Here is a 20,040-nt window from a genome sequence, read left to right on the forward strand (position 1 = left end):
GGAGCAGAGGTGGAGAGAGTCAGCTGCTTCAGATTCCTGGGCATCAACATCAGTGAGGATCTGAGCTGGTCACACCATGTTGGTGTGATCACAAAAGCAGCAAGACAGCGGCTCTTCTTCCTGCGGCGCCTGAGAAGATTCAGCATGAACCTCAGAATGCTTACAAACTCATACAGTGCACCATTGAAAGTATTCTGACTGGCTGCATCACCACCTGGTACGGCAGCTGTAACGCTCTGGACTGCAAAGCTCTGCAGAGGGTGGTGAGATCAGCACAGTGCATCTCCAGGACTGAACTGCCAGCCATGCAGCATCTCTACAGACAGCGCTGCATGAGGAAGACACAGCAGATCCTCTCTGATCCCAGCCACAGACTTTTCACACTCCTGCCGTCCGGCAGGCGGTTCAGGAGCATCCAGACCCGCACTACCAGACACAGGGACAGTTTTTACCCACAAGCCATCAGACCTTTGAACTGCTGACATCCCATACACACCGCTACACACTCACTACAGTTACAGGACTGCACACTGTCACTTCAACAAATGCTACTTAAATGCTCGTTGCACAATTTTGCACAAACTTGTAAATACCAACTCGTCTTCAATTCTCTAATATTTAATACTTTATTTCTCTCCTTTTCATTATTATTATTATTCTACCGCTAAATTCTGTTATTTTCCTCTTAATATAACTGCACACTCTCTATATGCTCATGTAAAGCTGAGGAGCACGGGCCAAAGAATTTCATTATGGATGAATGTGGCTACGCTGTTTATCTGTACATGACAATAAAACTTGAAACTAGGTGACCTGCTCTACCTCCCGATTACAGCCTTTGTTACGTGGCGACACCAACAGGCTGAATACATGATTAGGAACACTGGCTCTGTGATTGGCTGCAAACCAGAAACTTGGAGGAAGTGAACACTGAAGTCACTTGTTCTTCATGGTGAGTAATCCTAACCACCCTCTACACCACTCACTTGCAGCACAGCACTTTGTCTAACTGACCGATTTGACACCAGTGTCAAAAGAGTAGAGTCATGTGCTCTTTCATTTGATCTTATTTTATTACACATTTGTAATAGTCAGAAAATAGATATTATATTTATGGAAATGATGAAACTAAAAGCAGTGTCTGTGTGTATCATCTAATCTGGGTGCCATTCTGTCTGAAGTCCAGCGAATGCACAGCAGTGGCCAAGGCTGCATACAGGTGGGAGCTGTTGAACCTCAGGCAGTACACCGGGCTGCTCACAGGGTCTGAGCTCAACTGGAAAAACTGCAGAAAAGACAAAACTCCAGATGTAAGGAACAGCATCGAGTGCCACGGCTGACATTTATAATCTATCACATCAGATCCTGGACATGTTGCTGTGTGGAGGTTTTTCTGTGGCCTGAGTATTGAGATGCATTTGTTAGATAATTCCTCAATCATCTGACAAAGAGGTCCTCCACATGACTGTGTAGAATTAATGGATCCTCACCACCTCCTCCACCACATATTGGACATGCAGCTGAAAACTTTCTGTGCCACTGGCATCACATAGCGCTACACCTACATGAATTTTAACCTTTTTATTGTATAATATTTAGATTTATTGAACAAAAAAGTCACTTTTCTTTAAACTTTGTTGGTTGCTGTAACACATAATTGCCCAACTTTTGGGATAAATGAATAGTTTTGTGTTCTTTTAGGCGTGTCAGACACTGTGTTTGGTATATTTCAGTTCAGTCCTGTTTCTGTCCTTACCTGCAGACATTCAGTCTGCCGTTTGTCCCAAAGACGTACAACACCGTAATATGAGGAACCGCTGGCTATCATGTGGTTTCCATCTGTCTGGATGCAGTACAGCGCGCTATCGTGAGGCTCCTCCCACTCCATTGCACACTTCCTGTAAGAAAGGATGAGAGACTTAATGCATGCTGATATGAAATTTGTAAATATAATAATTTGTATGACTTGTAAATATATGTTTGTAAACTGGATTTATAAAAGCATAACTGTAGTTTACTCTTCATGTCAGATTCTCTGCTTGTCCCAAAATATGGCAAAAACATGTCAAACCTTTCGACAAGCTTACTGAGGTGTTAGTGCCCACAGCGTTTAGATCATATGTACCATTTTTCAAAAATGATATACTGTTGGATTTCTTGTACTAAGCCAACTTCAAAGCACCCTATGATGAGCCAGCCAATAAAATTCAGTGATTATGCAGCAGACTAACACTTAGGACCATATCTTAACAACCTCACGTCAAAACTGTTGTTTGGGCTTTGTCCCAACTTGTTCGTTATCCAAAAACAATCATTTAACTACAATAACGTCGCAGTAAGCAAACGTGACACGGTCGGAGTCATAGTCTTCCCTTCTTCATCTTTGCCAACATCTGACAACTTAGGATGAAGTTAAACAACACAGTCGAACATGGTGGGCGTCTAAAATTTGTGGCACATCACAGTCCTTGTGGAACTAATTATTTCTTTCCATTTCCATTAAATTCATGTGTTTAAGTGCATTTCTCAAGTTACATAGACATAGACCTGTTAGCACAGCTCATATATTTAATGCCAGGATATAATAAACATGAATTTGTGGTTATGGTTAATTTGTCAACATTAAATTCGTAATTTAATATCCTGAAATTAAGAATGCAAGTCGGGATAATGTCCTCACAAGTGATGTAAACACAATTGGACACACAAGTGTGTCAAAGGTGTGTTCTTGGGTTGTTAAGCAGCAGAGTGATTCTTACATGCTGTGGGGATACGTTTTTTCTGTCAATAGACATCAATCCTCCATTAGTGCAGCCTCATCAATAAGTGATGGAGCGACACCAGGACAGACATTGGTGTAAGGAAGTGTGCATGCACACACACAGAGCTAACCTCTACGGGGAGCTGACCTGCTAGACTCTGAAAGTGAGACACATAAACAATGGAAATCACAATCAGAAATACTTTATTAACCCCAAAGGAAATTATTTGGTCACAATGGCTCCATTACCAGCTGCTAATATTATCTACAGGTACTACAGCCTGTTTCAGCTGAAGCATTGTTTTCAATAAACTGCATGCTCAAAAAGACGTTTGGTCCCGTTTCTTCTTTTTTACATGTTGAAGCTCGACATGCAAAATATGATTTTTTGCAATTTTTCAAGCGGTCTTAAACTTTTGATCAGGACTGTATTAAGTGTTGTCATAGTCTGCCAGTCCTCACCGGTCGACCTGGCCGTTGTTTCCGTGTGTTGTGTTTTTGTTTCGGCTCCTCTCCCAGTCTCCTATTTTCCTGTTTGTGTGTTTCAATTCAATTCAATTTTATTTATATAGCGCCAAATCACAACACCAGTCGCCTCAAGGCGTGTTTCTGTGTGATGATGTGTGTGTGTTTCCAAAAGTCCGGTTTCAAGTGTCATCTGACCTGGAAGTGTTGCTGTGCTGAAGTCGTCCACACCTGCTGCTCGCCGTCCTTCGCCAGCTGCAGCTGATTGTCATCGTCAGCAGCCTCCCTACTTAATTGTGCGGCTGAGCTTCAGTCGACGCTGGATCGTTGAGTTTACTCGTCAGCACAGCGGTGGATAGCTTATGAAAACTTTGCGTGTGTTTGGATTGCCTAGTTGACAAATGTGTGTTTCTTCACCAGGAGTTGGGATCGGAGTTTGTCATGGAAGCGGGGCGAATGCTGAAGTGGGCACAAGTGGTACTGAGAACGCACCCTGAAATCACATGTAATGACTTTTTGGCTAAATTGTTGCTGTTTTTGACAAGGGGCAGCTTTGGCTTGAAGTGGCCCAAGCCGAAGAATCAGAAGTACAGTGGGATGCAAAAGTTTGGGCAACCTTGTTAATAGTCATTATTTTCCTGTATAAATCGTTGGTTGTTACAATAAAAAATGTCAGTTAAATATATCATATAGGAGACACACACAGTGATATTTGAGAAGTGAAATTAAGTTTATTGGATTTACAGAAAGTGTGCAACAATTGTTTAAACAAAATCAGGCAGGTGCATAAATTTGGGCTCCACAAAAAAAGAAATGAAATCAATATTTAGTAGATCTGCCTTTTGCAGAAATTACAGCCTCTAAACGCTTCCTGTAGGTTCCAATGAGAGTCTGGATTGTGGTTGAAGGTATTTTGGATCCTTCCTCTAAAAAACATCTCTAGTTCCTTCAGGTTTGATGGCTTCCGAGCATGGACAGCTCTCTTTAACTCACACCACAGATGTTCAATAATATTCAGGTCTGGGCTGAGATGAACGTTCCAGGACGTTGTACTTGTTCCTCTGCATGAATGCCTTAGTGGATTTTCAGCAGTGTTTCGGGTCATTGTCTTGTTGAAAGATCCAGCCCCGGCACAGCTTCAGCTTTGTCTCTGATTCCTGGACATTGGTCTCCAGAATCTGCTGATACTGAGTGGAATCCATGTGTCCCTCATCTTTGACAAGATTCCCAGTCCCTGCACTGGCCACACAGCCCCACAGCGTGATGGAACCACCACCATATTTTACTGTAGGCAGCAGGTGTGTTTCTTGGACTGCTGTGTTCTTTTTCCTCCATGCATAACGCCGCTTCTTATGCCCAAATAACTCAGTTTTAGTTTCATCAGTCCACAGCACCTTTTTCCAGAATGAAGCTGGCTTGGCCAAATGTGCTTTAGCGGCTCTGTTTGTGCTGTGGGTGGAGAAAAGGCTTCCTCTGCATCACTCTCACATACAGCATCTCCTTGTGTAAAGTGCACCGAATGGTTGAACGATGCACAGCGACTCCATCTGCTGCAACATGATGTTGTAGGTCTTTGGTGCTGGTCTGTGGGTCGACTCTGACTGTTCTCACCATTCGTCGCTTCTGTCTGTTTCTTGGTCTGACACTTCGAGCCTTGACTTGAACTGAGCCTGTGGTCTTCCATTGTCTTACCCAGGTAAGAATCACACGTCAGTTTCTTCAGCATCTGTTTTGTTGGCCTTCTTTAGTGAGAGACACACATGAATATGTGACGGCCTGCTTGGTTTGCGCACAAAACAAGGTGCCAAATACTCGTCCTGCTGGCCTGATTCGACCTCTGCCTACTCCAAAGAGGCCGTGGTCTCACATTGCCTTGGACTTTGTCACTGGCCTCCCGCCTTCATCAGGTAACACAACCATCCTTACCATAATTGACCGTTTTTCCAGGTTGGTGCACTTTGGGCTCCTCTACATGAGCCCAATTAAATATTTGTAACCTACAATTTGTAGGTTGGAAGAAAATTGTCTTTTTTAATCATGACACATCCTTATCACACTGAACTATGTTGAAAAGGTTGATGGAACCCACTGGAATAAATGAAGGCTGAAAAATATATTTCAGCTTTGAGATACAGGTAGTGCTGCAAAGGTTCAGCAGCCATTCTTAAAAATGTTAATAGGACAACATTTAAAAGTAGACTGCACACAAATGGGGAAATTCCTCTTTAAAAAATAAGATTTCTCAATGAAGTGTGGAGTTCTAGCGAGGCACAAACATCAACCTATGGAACCAGTTCTACGCTGCACTTGACAGACACACACCACGACTTATGACCCCATACAGACAGAAGGCAGCACACACTGGGAAGATATCAGAGGCACTGTGAAATATCCTGAACGTTTATGATCTTCAGGTGAATAATTATAAAGATAAATTTGAGGTGACTGGAATTTTTGTCAAATGAGTAAAAAACAGGCCCTTTTTTATTTTACATGTCTTGCTTGTCAAATTTCCTCACGGCAACTTTACTTATTGATACTGTGTCTATTCTAGGTTGCCCTTAAGTGGTTATGGGGACCATCAAGCATAGGCATGAACCCCCTCAATGAGATTATTGTCAAGACTGGCTTACGATACCGACTACGGGGATTCCCAGGTACTTGTAGATGTCTTCGATATCTGCAATGTTGCCTTCTGGTAGCTCGGTCCCCTCAGTTCTGACTACCTTCCCTCTCTTTGTTACAATCCGACTACACTTCTCCAATCCAATGGCATTCCTTGCTGTACATCCTGGTGGTGTGGATCAGTGAATCGATGTCTCGTTCACTCCTGGCATCCATGTAGAGGAGGTGACTGAGGATTGTCCGTAATGCTGCATTCACATCTTCTAGGAGACCTTCAGAGGGGACTTCCTGTATTTTAAATGTCTTCATCCCAGCAATATTCATCCTGTTTGCAAAATCCACACCATCTGTCCTTCTGTGTCTCTCTCCTTAACACCATTCCTACCCAATACCTCCTCTTCACCTACTTGACTATTAACGTCTGCTCCATTCACCACTCACTCTCTACCACTTGAACCAACTTGAACCAGCTCACTGCAGTTTATCTTTCTTTTCTGACATCCAACACTGAAAACATTCAACATCACGACTTTGACTTTCAGATTCAAATTAATGATCCTGTCTAACACTCCCTTCATCTACACAACACATGCTCTTCCTGGTCTCCTCAACCTGGTCTTGTGCACACACAATGTTACTTCTCTCCTCATATCAACCAGCTCCCTCCCTTACTAGTCATGGTCCATAAACCAATATGATGTAGGGGTGGCTGGAGCACAGGAGAAGAGGTAAAGCAGGTCATCTACTAATCGGAAGGTTGGTGGTGCAATCCTTGGCTGCTCCAGTCTGCATGCCAAATATTCTTGGGCAAGTTATTCCCAAAGGCATCCATCGGAGTGTGAATGTATATGAATGTTAGATACAAACACCAATGCATAGGATGCTTCTATGACTGAGGCATGTTGTGCATGTGCTTTGAGTGCTCAGATAGAACAGAAAAGCCCTATATAAGAACCGTGGTACATGATATTAATATGGCCAAGTCTGTAGGCTGGATGCCACTCCAAACCTCCCTGTTCACCCCGGCTTTGGACTGACATTAGGAGTGATAATAATGATTATAGTTATTGTAAATTTTCTTAAAACGACCAGACCTTCATTTGTTGGCACACATGGTCAGCATGATTTATGCAGACGTGTGAGTGTATGCACTGAGGGTACTGATTCCACACTGGATCGTATAAGCACCATGGCATCATGTAAAATGTGTATTAGTTTTGTTCTTTTGTTTTATTTCTTGATTGATCACAGTGCATTTTCTGCTGAACCTCCGACAAAGTGCAGCTTCAGCATGGTCACAGAAGTCTTTTAAGTCTTGTTAGGTTTGTGCATATGAATTATTGATATCTAAAGAGGGACCCCCTCCTGTGCCAGCCATTCTCCAAACCCAACTCCTTTCATAGTCCCGAGAGAGATCAGCCAATCAGATCAGATTTGTCTTACTTGACTGATCCCTGAGAAACAGAGACTGAAACTCCTTGTAACCCTTTTGATCCAAAATAATGTCGTTATATACAGAATTGCTGGTTAGCTGCCTGCACTGGTCATAAAATAATGGTGTTCCGTCAGGACAAACAAGGCAAGCAGTGTTTGCCTTTTAAAATCTAAAAATAGATATAAAATGTTCCAAATTAAGTTATCTCTCTCTTTTCATCTAAGACAGCGCTGTCATAAAGCCCCTCGCATGTCAATATGTGCATCCAGCTTTTACACTACTGCCATCTTGTGGCCGCAGTCGTCTAATGTCGCTGAAACCTGCGCTTATTTCATCTCATAGCAAAGTCTGGTCTGTCTCTGACGGCATGTTCATCTCCCATTGACAATGACTGCAGCTGAGGAAGCTGAGAGGCCAGCAGCTTGTATCTCGTGAGGACACTGGACGAAGCGCTGTTCTGTGACTTTACACTGATCGGAGAGAATCGGTGTGAGGCGTGTTTGCCTTTCTGTAAGAGCATCCCCTGCTTCAAAGAAATTGTGCCAACTTCATGCAAGCATTCCAAATTTGATGGCAGTTTGTAATGCACACACTGCAAGAACCTGTTTTCTTCTGCTTATCCACTTCAAGGTTGTGGGAGGGGGGGGGGGGGGGGGGGTGGAGCCTGCTGTCACAGAGGCAGAGTACATTCTGGAGAGGTCGCCAGTGTATCTCAGGGCTAACACGTAGAGACTGACAACCATCACACTCACATCTACAGCATCATTCATGTCTTTGGAGTGTGGAAGGTGCCATGCAGACTCAGAGCCCAGGCAGACTCAGAGCCCAGGCAGACTCAGAGCCCAGGCAGACTCAGAGCCCATGCAGACTCAGAGCCCAGGCAGACTCAGAGCCCATGCAGACTCAGAGCCCATGCAGACTCAGAGCCCAGGCAGACTCAGAGCCCATGCAGACTCAGAGCCCAGGCAGACTCAGAGCCCTGGCAGACTCAGAGCCCTGGCAGACTCAGAGCCCATGCAGACTCAGAGTCCTGGCAGACTCAGAGCCCAGGCAGACTCAGAGTCCATGCATACTCAGAGCCCATGCAGACTCAGAGCCCATGCAGACTCAGAGTCCTGGCAGACTCAGAGCCCATGCATACTCAGAGCCCAGGCAGACTCAGAGCCCAGGCAGACTCAGAGCCCAGGCAGACTCAGAGCCCAGGCAGACTCAGAGCCCATGCAGACTCAGAGCCCAGGCAGACTCAGAGCCCTGGCAGACTCAGAGCCCATGCAGACTCAGAGCCCATGCAGACTCAGAGTCCTGGCAGACTCAGAGCCCAGGCAGACTCAGAGTCCATGCATACTCAGAGCCCATGCAGACTCAGAGCCCATGCAGACTCAGAGTCCTGGCAGACTCAGAGCCCATGCATACTCAGAGCCCAGGCAGACTCAGAGCCCATGCAGACTCAGAGCCCATGCAGACTCAGAGTCCAGGCAGACTCAGAGTCCAGGCAGACTCAGAGCCCTGGCAGACTCAGAGCCCAGGCGGACTCAGAGCCCATGCAGACTCAGAGCCCTGGCAGACTCAGAGCCCATGCAGACTCAGAGCCCATGCAGACTCAGAGCCCATGCAGACTCAGAGCCCAGGCAGACTCAGAGCCCATGCAGACTCAGAGCCCAGGCAGACTCAGAGCCCATGCAGACTCAGAACCTTGGCAGACTCAGAGCCCATGCATACTCGGAGCCCATGCAGACTCAGAGCCCATGCAGACTCAGAGCCCATGCAGACTCAGAGTCCTGGCAGACTCAGAGCCCATGCAGACTCAGAGTCCAGGCAGACTCAGAGTCCTGGCAGACTCAGAGCCCAGGTAGACTCAGAGCCCATGCAGACTCAGAGCCCATGCAGACTCAGAGTCCAGGCAGACTCAGAGTCCAGGCAGACTCAGAGCCCAGGCAGACTCAGAGCCCAGGCAGACTCAGAGCCCTGGCAGACTCAGAGCCCATGCAGACTCAGAGTCCTGGCAGACTCAGAGCCCATGCAGACTCAGAGCCCTGGCAGACTCAGAGCCCAGGCAGACTCAGAGCCCTGGCAGACTCAGAGCAAAACAAAAACAAAACACCAAGAAGAACAATTTGCAGCTGAATTAGGTTTCGTTTTGGTAACATGACTGGGTATAAGAAAGACCGTCTATATGAGCCAGCTTTTCTCAAAAGTAAAGATAAAACTTTGAATATTTCATCATCTACAATATGCATGAATCAGGCTTACATTATGACCACCTGCCTGATATTGTGTTGAGCCCCCTTTTCCAGTCAAAACAGCATTGACCCATGGAGGATTGGACTCCACTAGACGTCAGTAGCAGTGCTGTAGTATCTTGCAAGATGTTAGCAATAATTCCTGTAAGTTGTGAGATGGGGCCTCCATGAATCAAAATAGTTTCCCCAGCATATCCCACAGATCGTTGAGGGGATTGAGATCTTGGGAATTTGAAGGCCAAGTCAACACCTAAACCTTATTGTACTCTTCAAACTGATCCTGAACCAGTTTTACGTTACGGCAAGATGAAATGTCCTGATGAAAGCCATAAAAGATAACTGTTTCAATGAAACGGTGTGCATCATCTGCACGACTGCTTGCTTGTACAAGTCAAGCAGGACCTAAGGTTTCCCAACAGAACAATGCCCAAAGCATCACTCTGCCTTAGCACAGTTGCTCTCTTCTCAAAGGGCATCCTGATTCCAGGTGATCCCCAGGAAAGTCTCACACACATGTACCTGGCCATCCACGTGACATAAAAGAAAATGTGATTCCTCAGATTACGCCGTCTTCTTCCATTGCTCCAGTTTTGATGCTCACGTGCCCATTGTTGGTGCTTTTGACGGTGAAGAGGGGTCAGCATGTGCACCCTGTAGTCTGCAGCTATGCAGTCCACACACAACAAACTGTACTGCACTGTGTATTCTGACACGTTCCATTCAAAACCAGCTTGAACTTTTTCTGCAATTTGAGCTACAGGAGCTTGTCCGTTAGATCAGACGACAAGGGCCAATCTTTGGTCCCCATATGCATCAATATGCCTTGGTGGTCAATGACCCTGTTGCTGGTTCACTACTGTTTGTTCCTTGGACCAGTTCTGATAGATGCACACCACGGCAGGACAGAATTACTACACAAGAACTGCAGTTTTGGCTTTGACCCAGTCGAACTGGCATTTTTAACATTGTTAAAGCGCCATCAAAGATGAAGCTTTGCTAGCGGGACTCCGTGTTTGACTTGGCAGAGTTTTAAGCAAGATTTCCTGATGGAACCCCAAAGAGGACTTGTGTCTCTGTGTCTCTAACTGGAATCAAACCAGTTCAACCAATTTATGATTCACTGAATTCAGTGTTTATTTACATTTATACAGCAACACAACTTTTTAGGAAACAAACTCCAGAGAAACACTGACTTTAAAACCAAACCTGGCAAGAGGAAAATGGTGGCATACCTTGGGCAGAGTCGAAGGTCCCACAGTCGAATAAAGGTATCATAGCCACAGGTGAAGAGCTGGAACGGAGACTCAAACCTGATATCCAGCACACCAGCACCACGACGAAAGTCTGAGCCCAGAGCGCACAAGCATATCGATCTAGTGAAGACAGAAGGAGTGGTAAATGTATTTATTGAGTTTTTTAATTCCACATATGAAATTAAACAGAGTTTAAAAACTGAAAAAAAGAAACTGAAAAATTATTTTTTGTGGTTTTGTGTTTTGTTCCCCAGTATGACATTGCCGAGTCATTCCTATGCTAATATGCACGGTAGGTTGAATAATTAGACAAATTAATGCTTAACTAGTGGTGCTCTAAGGGGCTATTGGAGAGCTTTATAATAATATGAATACAGTATAGGGCGATACACAACTTTTATTTAATACATGTTAGTCACAGTTTCAGTATTTACGAATAAAAGCTACGTCTCACTCCACATCTGTCATTGCTTTAATAAAGGCAAACCAGAGCGTCAAGCCAGAGTATTCTGCCAGCCCCAAGCATGGATGAGTGCAGAGGACTCCATCGGGAAAGGCAACCAACATAAAATCTTTGCCAGATTAAACATGAAGATCATCAACAAAACGTCCGCACTGGAATGGGCGTGGCCCAGGTTAACAACGACTGCCACCGGTGCTGTTGGCCAGGATGGTGCCGGTGGAAACGGTGCTACTGTTGGCTGAAGACAGAGGCGTTGAAAGAAGAGGAGGAGAACGCATGTTTTGAGGCCGTGAGAGAGAAAGAAGATTATGAGTGTATATGTGAGGGTAAAAATTTGAAACACAGGGACATAAGAGGGAATTCAAACTATCTACCATAGTGAAGACAGGAAGAGGAATAGAATATATGAAAAGTGTTGTGCAGATGAAGAGGATGTTGAGTTTGAAGCTGGGAATCAAAGGACTTATACTGAATGTTGTCAATTTAATGTTAGAAGAGAAAGAGTTATTCTGGAGTAGGTTGGATGAAGTGGTAGAGAGCGTGCCCAGATAAGAGAGAGGTGACGAGAATGGACTTCAGTGGACGTGGAGGTGACAGGAAGAGAAGGGAGGAATAAAGCAGTCGAGGAACATGCCGTGGACTATCTTTAGTCTACGTTTTTTATGGTTTATGCAGACGCTGCAACCCAACATGTGATGTCAGGGGAGAATGTTGCTAGGCAGTGTTAGATGGTTGGATGGAGGGTGACTAAAAGTCAAGAAAAAGAAGCAAGACCCAAAGATTACTTTGTGGAAGTTTAAGAAGAAAGAATGTTGGTACTTTCAGCTGCTCCCATATTTCCTGAGCAATCACTATATATTCGTGAATCATGTTTTGATTTAGCACAGCTTTAATGCCGAAAGCCCTTCCTGATGTAACCCTCCCCATTTATCCAGGCATGGGACCAGCACTGGGACTAACTGGTAAATGGACTGGTTCTTATATAGCACTTTTCTACACTACTGGAGTATACAACTTGCCTCTTTCACCCATTCATACAAGCACCTCTTTTCCTATGCCTATGTGCTTTTCTATCTAACATTCACACTGCAGTTAATGTATTGTAGATCAACCAGGGGTTCAGTATCTTGCCCAACAGCCAAGCTTCCAGCCTACAGATAAGTAGATGACCAGCTTGTGACCACCTGAGGCTGGGTTAGTGGCTCTTACTCTTGAACTAATGGTCTTTTGTAGTGGTGCAACGGATCACGGTTGATCCGTAATCCGAACCGATCCCACTCCACGGTTCGGCACGCACGAAGATTCGAAAAAGAAGGAAAAAAAAGTATGTGTATGGTGGCGTGATGGGTCTGTCAAGCGATAGTTATGGTCAGCGCTAGCGGTCCAAGTGCAGGAGCAGAGGAGTTTGCGGTATTTAAGCAGCCCTTTGCTGCCCAGTCCGACCGGGCTAAAGCTATCACAGAAGCTGTTGGGGTGTTTGGCTGCAGACGGGAGGCCGTATTCTGTTGTGCAAAACAAGGGGTTTAAACTACGATGAACGTGCTTGAGCCACGCTACGCGTCCACTTTAGTGGCAAGATCGTTCCAAGCATGTATGAGCAGCAAAGGATTTAAGTTGTGGCTGAACTGTCCCAGGCATCTTCTGTTGCCCTAACTACAAATGGGTGGAGCTCCAGGGCAACGGAAAGCTTCGTGACCGTGACAGCTCATTATGTCACAGCGGAGTGCGCTATAATGAGCCTTGAGGCGACTGTTGTTGTGATTTGGTGCTGTGTAAATAAAACTGAATTGAATTGAGTGGTAGATACAAAGACTGTACTGCCCTATATTGAACCATAATTTTTTTTAATAATTGAGTCTTGAGTTGAATGTTTTTAACAGGCAAAAAATACTTCAATAAGTGAAGTAGTAAATGTTACATTTTTTTGTCTTTTTTCCTTTTTTGCTGATCGGAAAATTGATCCGATCCAAACCGTGAGATGTTTGATCCGTTGCACCACGAGTCTTTTGCATGTAGAGTAAATGTGCTAACATCACAGCATGGAGCCACGTGACTGGGATTTTACTGTCAAGGTATCAAACAGAGTTTCACAGCAACCTCGTGTTCCCTGAGGTAACTTTAATGTTCTCTGTTTTGTGGTTAACAGAATCTGCGTTTGAAGACAGAAAGTTAAAAGCTCTGATAAAATATCAGAAGGTGAGTGTAACGCATTCTGCCACAAACCTTTGTAAGGGCAGACTACACGAGCAGGTGCTTGAGTTTCCATACCTGTGGGACTAAAAACACCTGGATTCAGAGATTAAGAGGTGTGGACTGATACCTTGTCCCTACAGTGTCTCTCTGAGCGTGGGGGTAGCGAGACAGCTAAATTATCAGAATGAGCGACTGAAAAATAAAGTTTGTGTTTCCGAGCAGATGTAGTGTGTCCCTGCAGTCTACCTCTGTGCACCACGCTCTTATGATCACAGCTCCATTCCACTTGCTCCTCAGCTCTTGATTACTGAAGAATAACTTGCACTCAGCAGGATGGATTATTAGAGAATAACTGTCTCATTGTTGCCATTTAATACCCTCCATGACCGTGACTGTGTGTGACTCTCGCATGTTTGATACCTGCCTCGTAGCAACCATTTAAAGGAGACTGCCGGCCATAGCAACCGAGCAGCCCTACGCCTCAGCTAATGTCCCCCTCCCTAAACCTGGAGCTCTATCCATAGCCTTGGGATGGTAATCCCCTAGCCTTACCTCAGGGAACCTTTTTATTGGGCCAGGGCTTTCCCTACAGGGTGCCTTATTGGGTGAGAGCTTTCTCATTGCTCGGGTCTCATGACTAAGAGTTTGTGTCTCTGTGAGGTGGTTGTGAGGTAGTGACCCCTCATTTTCCCCTTACCACCAAAACCAAGGAGCTTAGCATATGCCACAAAAGGAAACTCATTTAAGCCAAAGGGATACAAGCCTGTCTATTCATAACTAAATAATGATGTCTCCATCACAGCACTACCACTAACTAAAAAGAGATCAACAATTCATAACCCCAGCTATTGAAATCCTGTTAACATGATGTTATTCCTAAAAATGAGCTAATAAAACACAAAGCATCCAAATGTGAGAGGAAAAGAAAAACAACTTTCATCAAAGAGCTGATATTTGTGCAGCGATCTTAAAGGCAGTAACAGCACCATGAAATGAACTGAAGCACAGCAAGAAACAGCAGGGAATCTCAAACTGGTAGGCCACTGGCTTTTACTGGTGTGTGTTCACAGAACAGAGGCAGAACCATGCAATCTGTCAAAATCTGCTCTCATGTGACCAGCAGAATCTTCTGTTATTACTTACCAAGATCTCAATAACCTAAACTGTTATACAGGCGCCACCAAAGAAACCGAGACACATCCACACACATCCCTGAAAAAGAAAAGACAGATGTGTGCTAAACTTATCGCACCAACCACGGCTTCTGCTCAGCCGTCTCCGATTTGTGTAACATTTATAATGATTGCTGTGAAATGTAACTTCATATATCAAACACTTTTCAAGATCATTAAAAAAAAAAAAGAGGTCGGTCAACCCACTTATAGGCTGGAGGATTTAACATGAACAGAATATTAAAGACAAAAGCTTGAACTTTGTCACCATTAAATGATTCAGAATCTGTCATTTGCCACAGATACATCAACAATAGTGTTGGTAAGTTAAAACATGAAACAAAACCCTGCAAAGTCCCAAACAAGCAAACTGCAAAAGACTAATAGTGATGATTTCTGAAATTCACAATGCTGTAAAATAAAGCACGTAGAAAACTTTCTAACATGAAATTAGCCACAAAAATCAGGAAAGAGCCATTTTCATTCAGCGTTCATGTTGAACTGAAAGTCTGTCCTGAGTGGAAGGAAATTCTGGAGGTTCCAGATCATACGCTAATGATAACCGAGGAAATCATTTTGTTAAATAAGTGAATATTTTTATTTTCTAGACCTACTATTTTGAGACCTATTGACCCGGAAGACTTAAAATATACTGAGAGACAAAATGTGCATATAGTTAACAGAACTTTCTACTGATATTTTTGTTTTTGTGATACTTTTGTTTGCTCGATCCAGCATTAAAGTTGAATGAAAATCGCATTTTGTTCATTTTGTTACTAACAAATTCTAGTTGTAAAGTATTCGGGCTAGTTTTGAATTATTGTGAAATATATTTATATACAGTTCAGAAACTGGCACTACTTGTCTTTTTTATATTGGTGTGCTCCCTAATATGAGACAGCTTGAATACATTTGTTATTTCTTCATGTTTCACGCAGCGTGCACTCACTCTGCGCGTCCAGATTACAGACTCTGGTTTATTTTGATGGTTTGACAGACCAGTGAAAATATCAGGTTTTTTGACGTATCCATGTTCAAACATTGACTCGTGTTTCACAAAAGTGATTTTCTATATGAAAATTTCACAGCACTAAATATGTTCAAACTTTGCACCATAACAGTTTTATCAGACTTGGTTGATCAGGACATGAAACTGGCTGATCCTAAAGATTCACACGTAAATGCAACTTTGTTGGAAAAATAATCCATTTCTTCAGATTAAGCGATCCGAGCTGCACTTGGGAAGCTATTTTATGAGATGGGCAGCCTGGTGCCCTGGCTGGGTGTGGGGTGGGTATGTGTGGGGGGGGGCTACAGGCTTAGTATTTGTTATGAAGAGACTTCTGGCTGCGTGACACACAGCGTCTGTCTTGATTTAAGCCTGTCTGGCCTTATTGTAGGAGTCAGGTTGGCTTTAGTGGGCCACACACAAGCAAGCAGTGAAAGGACTTACTAATGAATTGACAATGTTGAAAAAAACACTAAGAAAGGCTGATTATCCTTCAGTATGTGGCAGCTGTAGAATAGTAGTGTGTGTATATTTGTGTGTTTTTGTGACAGGAGGGGTTGGAGGCTCCAAAACTGGATCCTGGGGATGTGCTGGGAAACAGGCCTCCTGTCAAAAGCAATCACACAGGTAGAGAAAAGCCGCCACGCTGAGGTTTTTAGCCACTAAAACAAACAGAGGGGAGCCGTGCATCCACCCAATTTACCCACACCTCTGCGCTCGCTGCTCCACAACTGCACGTCTCCTGGCAGAGTCAGCGGAGGTGGGTGTTGGGACCACATCAATGTCACATACACATGTGCGTCTGCCATTTGTATAACAGAGCTTCTGCTCCGATTCAGTCATTTCACCGCGCTCCTTTCAGATTCAGGAATGTGAGGAATCCCAGCCCGGCCGTTTGATTGTTAAAAGGAGCGCCTCCTTTGGGAAGGAGCCGAGGGTAACGTTGGGTGTTGGGAGCGATGGTCGGGGTGGCTTTTCTTTGATGTGTTTTTCCCCTTCTCTGTGTTTAACCATGAGTGAAGACAGTGTGAAATGTTGGGTTGCCCCTTGTGTGGGATGCACCTCTATATGGGTGATCATAAGACTTCTTTGTCCCTCTGAGATGAGAAAAAAGACAAAATCGACTTGAAGAGGGTGAGAAAGAAAAACGGTTAAACCCAAACCAAAGGAAGTTTCCTTGTGGAAGCTTGTGGTTTGTTCTTCTCTAAACTGGCTGCAGCAGCTGATGTTCGGTTTGGTGTGATGGGCTTTTGTTCTGATATGTACAGAGTTTGATGCACTGAAAGTGTTCACAAAATTCCAGGTAAAGTGTATTTGCGCATTATTTCCTCAGAAATGAGGAATTAAAAAATGCCTGTATACCCATGTTTAGCTGTAAAACAAAGAAATTTACATGAGATAAATAAATAACACAGAAACCGTCTTGATGCCTGCAAAATCATCCAGGTAAGCAAATCCCAAAAAGTTGTTTCTGTTCATCTGGATGTAGTTTTCAGTCATTCCAGATGAACAGAGGCTGAGATCGCTCGGCTAATCTTTATCCAAAACTTAACACCCAGTCGTTTATGGCTAAAGTGATCAAGAGTGCTAAAACAGTTTATTTATATGTGATTTTACTAACAGTTAATCATGCTTTATATTGCATTTCTATTTTTTGTGCCGTGTTGGAACGTCCAAGGATTTGACGGTTTCCTGCTGGAGTATAACTTCAAACGATTTGGCTCCTTTCTATTGGCTTACACCGACACGGATTAGTTATTATTATATAACTATAGAAAAACTGAAAATATATAATAAAAAATATAGACAATAAATGATGTGGTTTTGCCTCTTACATCTCATGTATGCGCGGATTAAACATGTATCTATGTAACCTGGTATTTAAAAGTAAAAAGGTGTCAGAAAAATAAATACTCAGGTACCTGAAAAATCCTACTTAAGTACAGTAATAAAGTATTTCCCTGTAGTGTGATCCTGATGCTGGGAAGATCACCGAGCGTGTAGAGCACTGCCATTTCTGACACTCGTGTCTTCTTTGCATGGTCGAGTTCACTGATAATATTTGTTCAGAAAATGTTGTTGTCAGCGTTTCTCAGCTGCTCTCCCTCTCAAAGGCTACAGAAGGTTGTCAGGTGTGAGGAGTGAACGTCCATCCACGTGGACTAAGCTCTGAAGGTGTCTGCACAGCATGGCTGGATGCTCTGTTCTTCACTACTTAGACTTCCATCCTCTGCACTTGGTCTCTACAGTTGCTAAAGTTACGTCCGGCCTGATGTCAGCTCCTTCTGTCATTTAAAGGTTGAATATTTGAAATTATTTAGAGGTTTTTTCTAAGGTCCAAACATTTTGGGAAACAGGGCTGCTGCCATAAAATTTCAATATCATTTAAATATATAAATGCTGTTCAAGGGTCATCTCTCTTTAAATAATCAAATTCATTTCATATCAGGGTAGTGTTTCCTGTTCAGCCGGGAGCAAAACCCAACAGCACAAAAACAGTTATTAGTCTCCGGTCGTCGGACGTCTGTTCTCACTGGCTCAATGACAGGAGCCTTGTCAGGGATATGTCAGGCTTCAGGTTCCTCACTTTGGACTGACAAAGCTCAAGACTTGCTCCATGGAGTTTTCAAGCTGATGCAGATTTGTTAGTAAGATGGAAAATCAACAAAAAACGAAATAGGCAGAGAGCCGGTAAATTAAGACTGGGAGACTGTTGAGGAGTTTTAGCTCATCACACATGCTGAATCTTTGTTTCGAGTCTCACAATAACATGACAAAAACAAAGCAGGGTGTATGGAAGCATGTGTTGTATGACTAACAATACTTTAATGATATGTTGCTCAATATAACGTTGTTATAGCGAGGAGCTTCCTGACTCACCGTTCAACATCCCAGATGCGGAGAGGGGAGAAGTTCTCGCAGCATGCAGTGCCTGTGACGAAGGAGCTGCACACAGAGAGGCAGAACATGTCCTTAAACAAGGTGAACAAACATGTACTGACACAAGAAAACAAGGTAGGAATCTACCCAAAATGATTTATTTAATTTTTACTTTTCATTTTTATCAGCTGGCTTATTGTCCTATATGGAAAATATATTAAAAACAATTACAGTGGATGAAAATGACCCTTATGTCCACATATGTAAAAGGAAGCGGTCATTCCAACGTTTCCTGTTTTCCAAAGGAAGATTAACCAGCGTACTTTCCAAAATGCACAGAAGACATTTTATAAATGATGCTGAGATCTGGAAATCTTATTATTTCAAATCATTATTCTTTTTTAGATTTGCTTCCCTGTGGCTTCATCTGAACATCCAGATGAATGGACACAGTTTGAAACAGTGGATCCAGCACGAATCACAAAGGGACAAGTATGAGGAGCCGGCAGGATTTAGCTGCTGGGCTCAAGATGCTCTGAAAGTGCATAAAGAGATTATCCCAGAACGCCTGGATCACATGTTACAAAGTAGCAAAAGATACACAAAAAACTCCCTTTTAAAAAGATTTGAAGTGTTTACTTTGAGTGAAATTAAAAGTGATTTAATACAGTTTGACAGTTTGTGTTAGCTCTGCTGTCTCAGAGTCAGAAGACTGCCTATAGTCTCCTTTCTCTGTGGGAGCACATGTGAGTGCACAGCATAGAAAGTGTTTCTGAAAAAGACAGTTTTGCACTGTTAAAGGAACAAAACTGTGACTGCAGGTTCGAGACTGTTGTCTGTACAGAGCACCAGCGGCAGCACCTTAGAGGATTCATCGAGGCCCACTTTGCACTTGATTTCTTGACCTCATTTAACAATTGTTATAAAAAATGTTCTCTCATCACATAAAAGGTTCATTTTGAATAAGAATGTGTTTGTCTCTGGGGCCAGCGTAGCACAGCTGTATGCATACAGTACGTGTAGACAGCACATGTAGGGTTTGTCTGACCAGAATGGAGAGAAATGGGGAGTCTGGTAGGAAAATGTTCATTATCACAAATAACCAGATTCTCTGTTCTGGTCTTACATTCAGCACATGTTGTTTCCCAGCAGAATAAAAGAGAAGAAAAGATCGCTCGAGCCTTTGACTCAAGAGGCAGGTTGGAATTAGCAGCCTCGGTATGCACAGTGAATGTCACGCATGTGGGGAGGTTAGGGAGAGGAAAAGGTGAGGGGAGGAGCACTGTGGGAGAAGGCTGACTAGGAGGGCTGAACTGGATGTGGAGACTCAGAGCTTAGTGCCCTCCCACAGGGTTGACAGACAGGGGGAGGACCTGCCTTTTACATGCAGAGGTAGCTACTGACAGATGTTTATGTCAAAATAATGAGGACTCAAGTCTGTACTGCAGTAGGTGGAGATGTTATTTGGAAAACATCACACTGCATCATTTCCACAGACTTGTCAGTTACACTTGTCATGCTTTCAACCTCCCATTCAGGCACAG

The 20,040-nt window shown here is 43.7% G+C and overlaps 1 protein-coding gene across 3 annotated transcripts in view; it reads right to left on the reverse strand.

The window, feature by feature from the left end:
* Positions 1–20,040, reverse strand: part of fbxw4 (F-box and WD repeat domain containing 4) — an 81,747-nt gene that overhangs the window by 37,431 nt on the left and 24,276 nt on the right. Inside the window, exons 6-9 of one of the 3 annotated variants that reach the window (XM_084949208.1) lie at positions 18,497–18,562; positions 10,759–10,899; positions 1,757–1,898; positions 1,052–1,285 (exon numbers count right to left, since the gene is read on the reverse strand). In XM_084949208.1, the coding sequence (XP_084805334.1) occupies positions 1,151–1,285; positions 1,757–1,898; positions 10,759–10,899; positions 18,497–18,562 (484 nt within the window). In that variant the 3' untranslated portion in view covers positions 1,052–1,150. Of the gene's footprint in view, positions 1–1,051; positions 1,286–1,756; positions 1,899–10,758; positions 10,900–18,496; positions 18,563–20,040 lie in introns of those variants that run through there. The other 2 variants (XM_084949206.1, XM_084949207.1) reach the window with 2 other exon arrangements.

The sequence above is a fragment of the Perissodus microlepis genome, chromosome 13, assembly GCF_051167445.1.
Source record: "Perissodus microlepis isolate ML-2025 ecotype Zambia chromosome 13, ASM5116744v1, whole genome shotgun sequence".
Classification (NCBI taxonomy): domain Eukaryota; kingdom Metazoa; phylum Chordata; class Actinopteri; order Cichliformes; family Cichlidae; genus Perissodus; species Perissodus microlepis.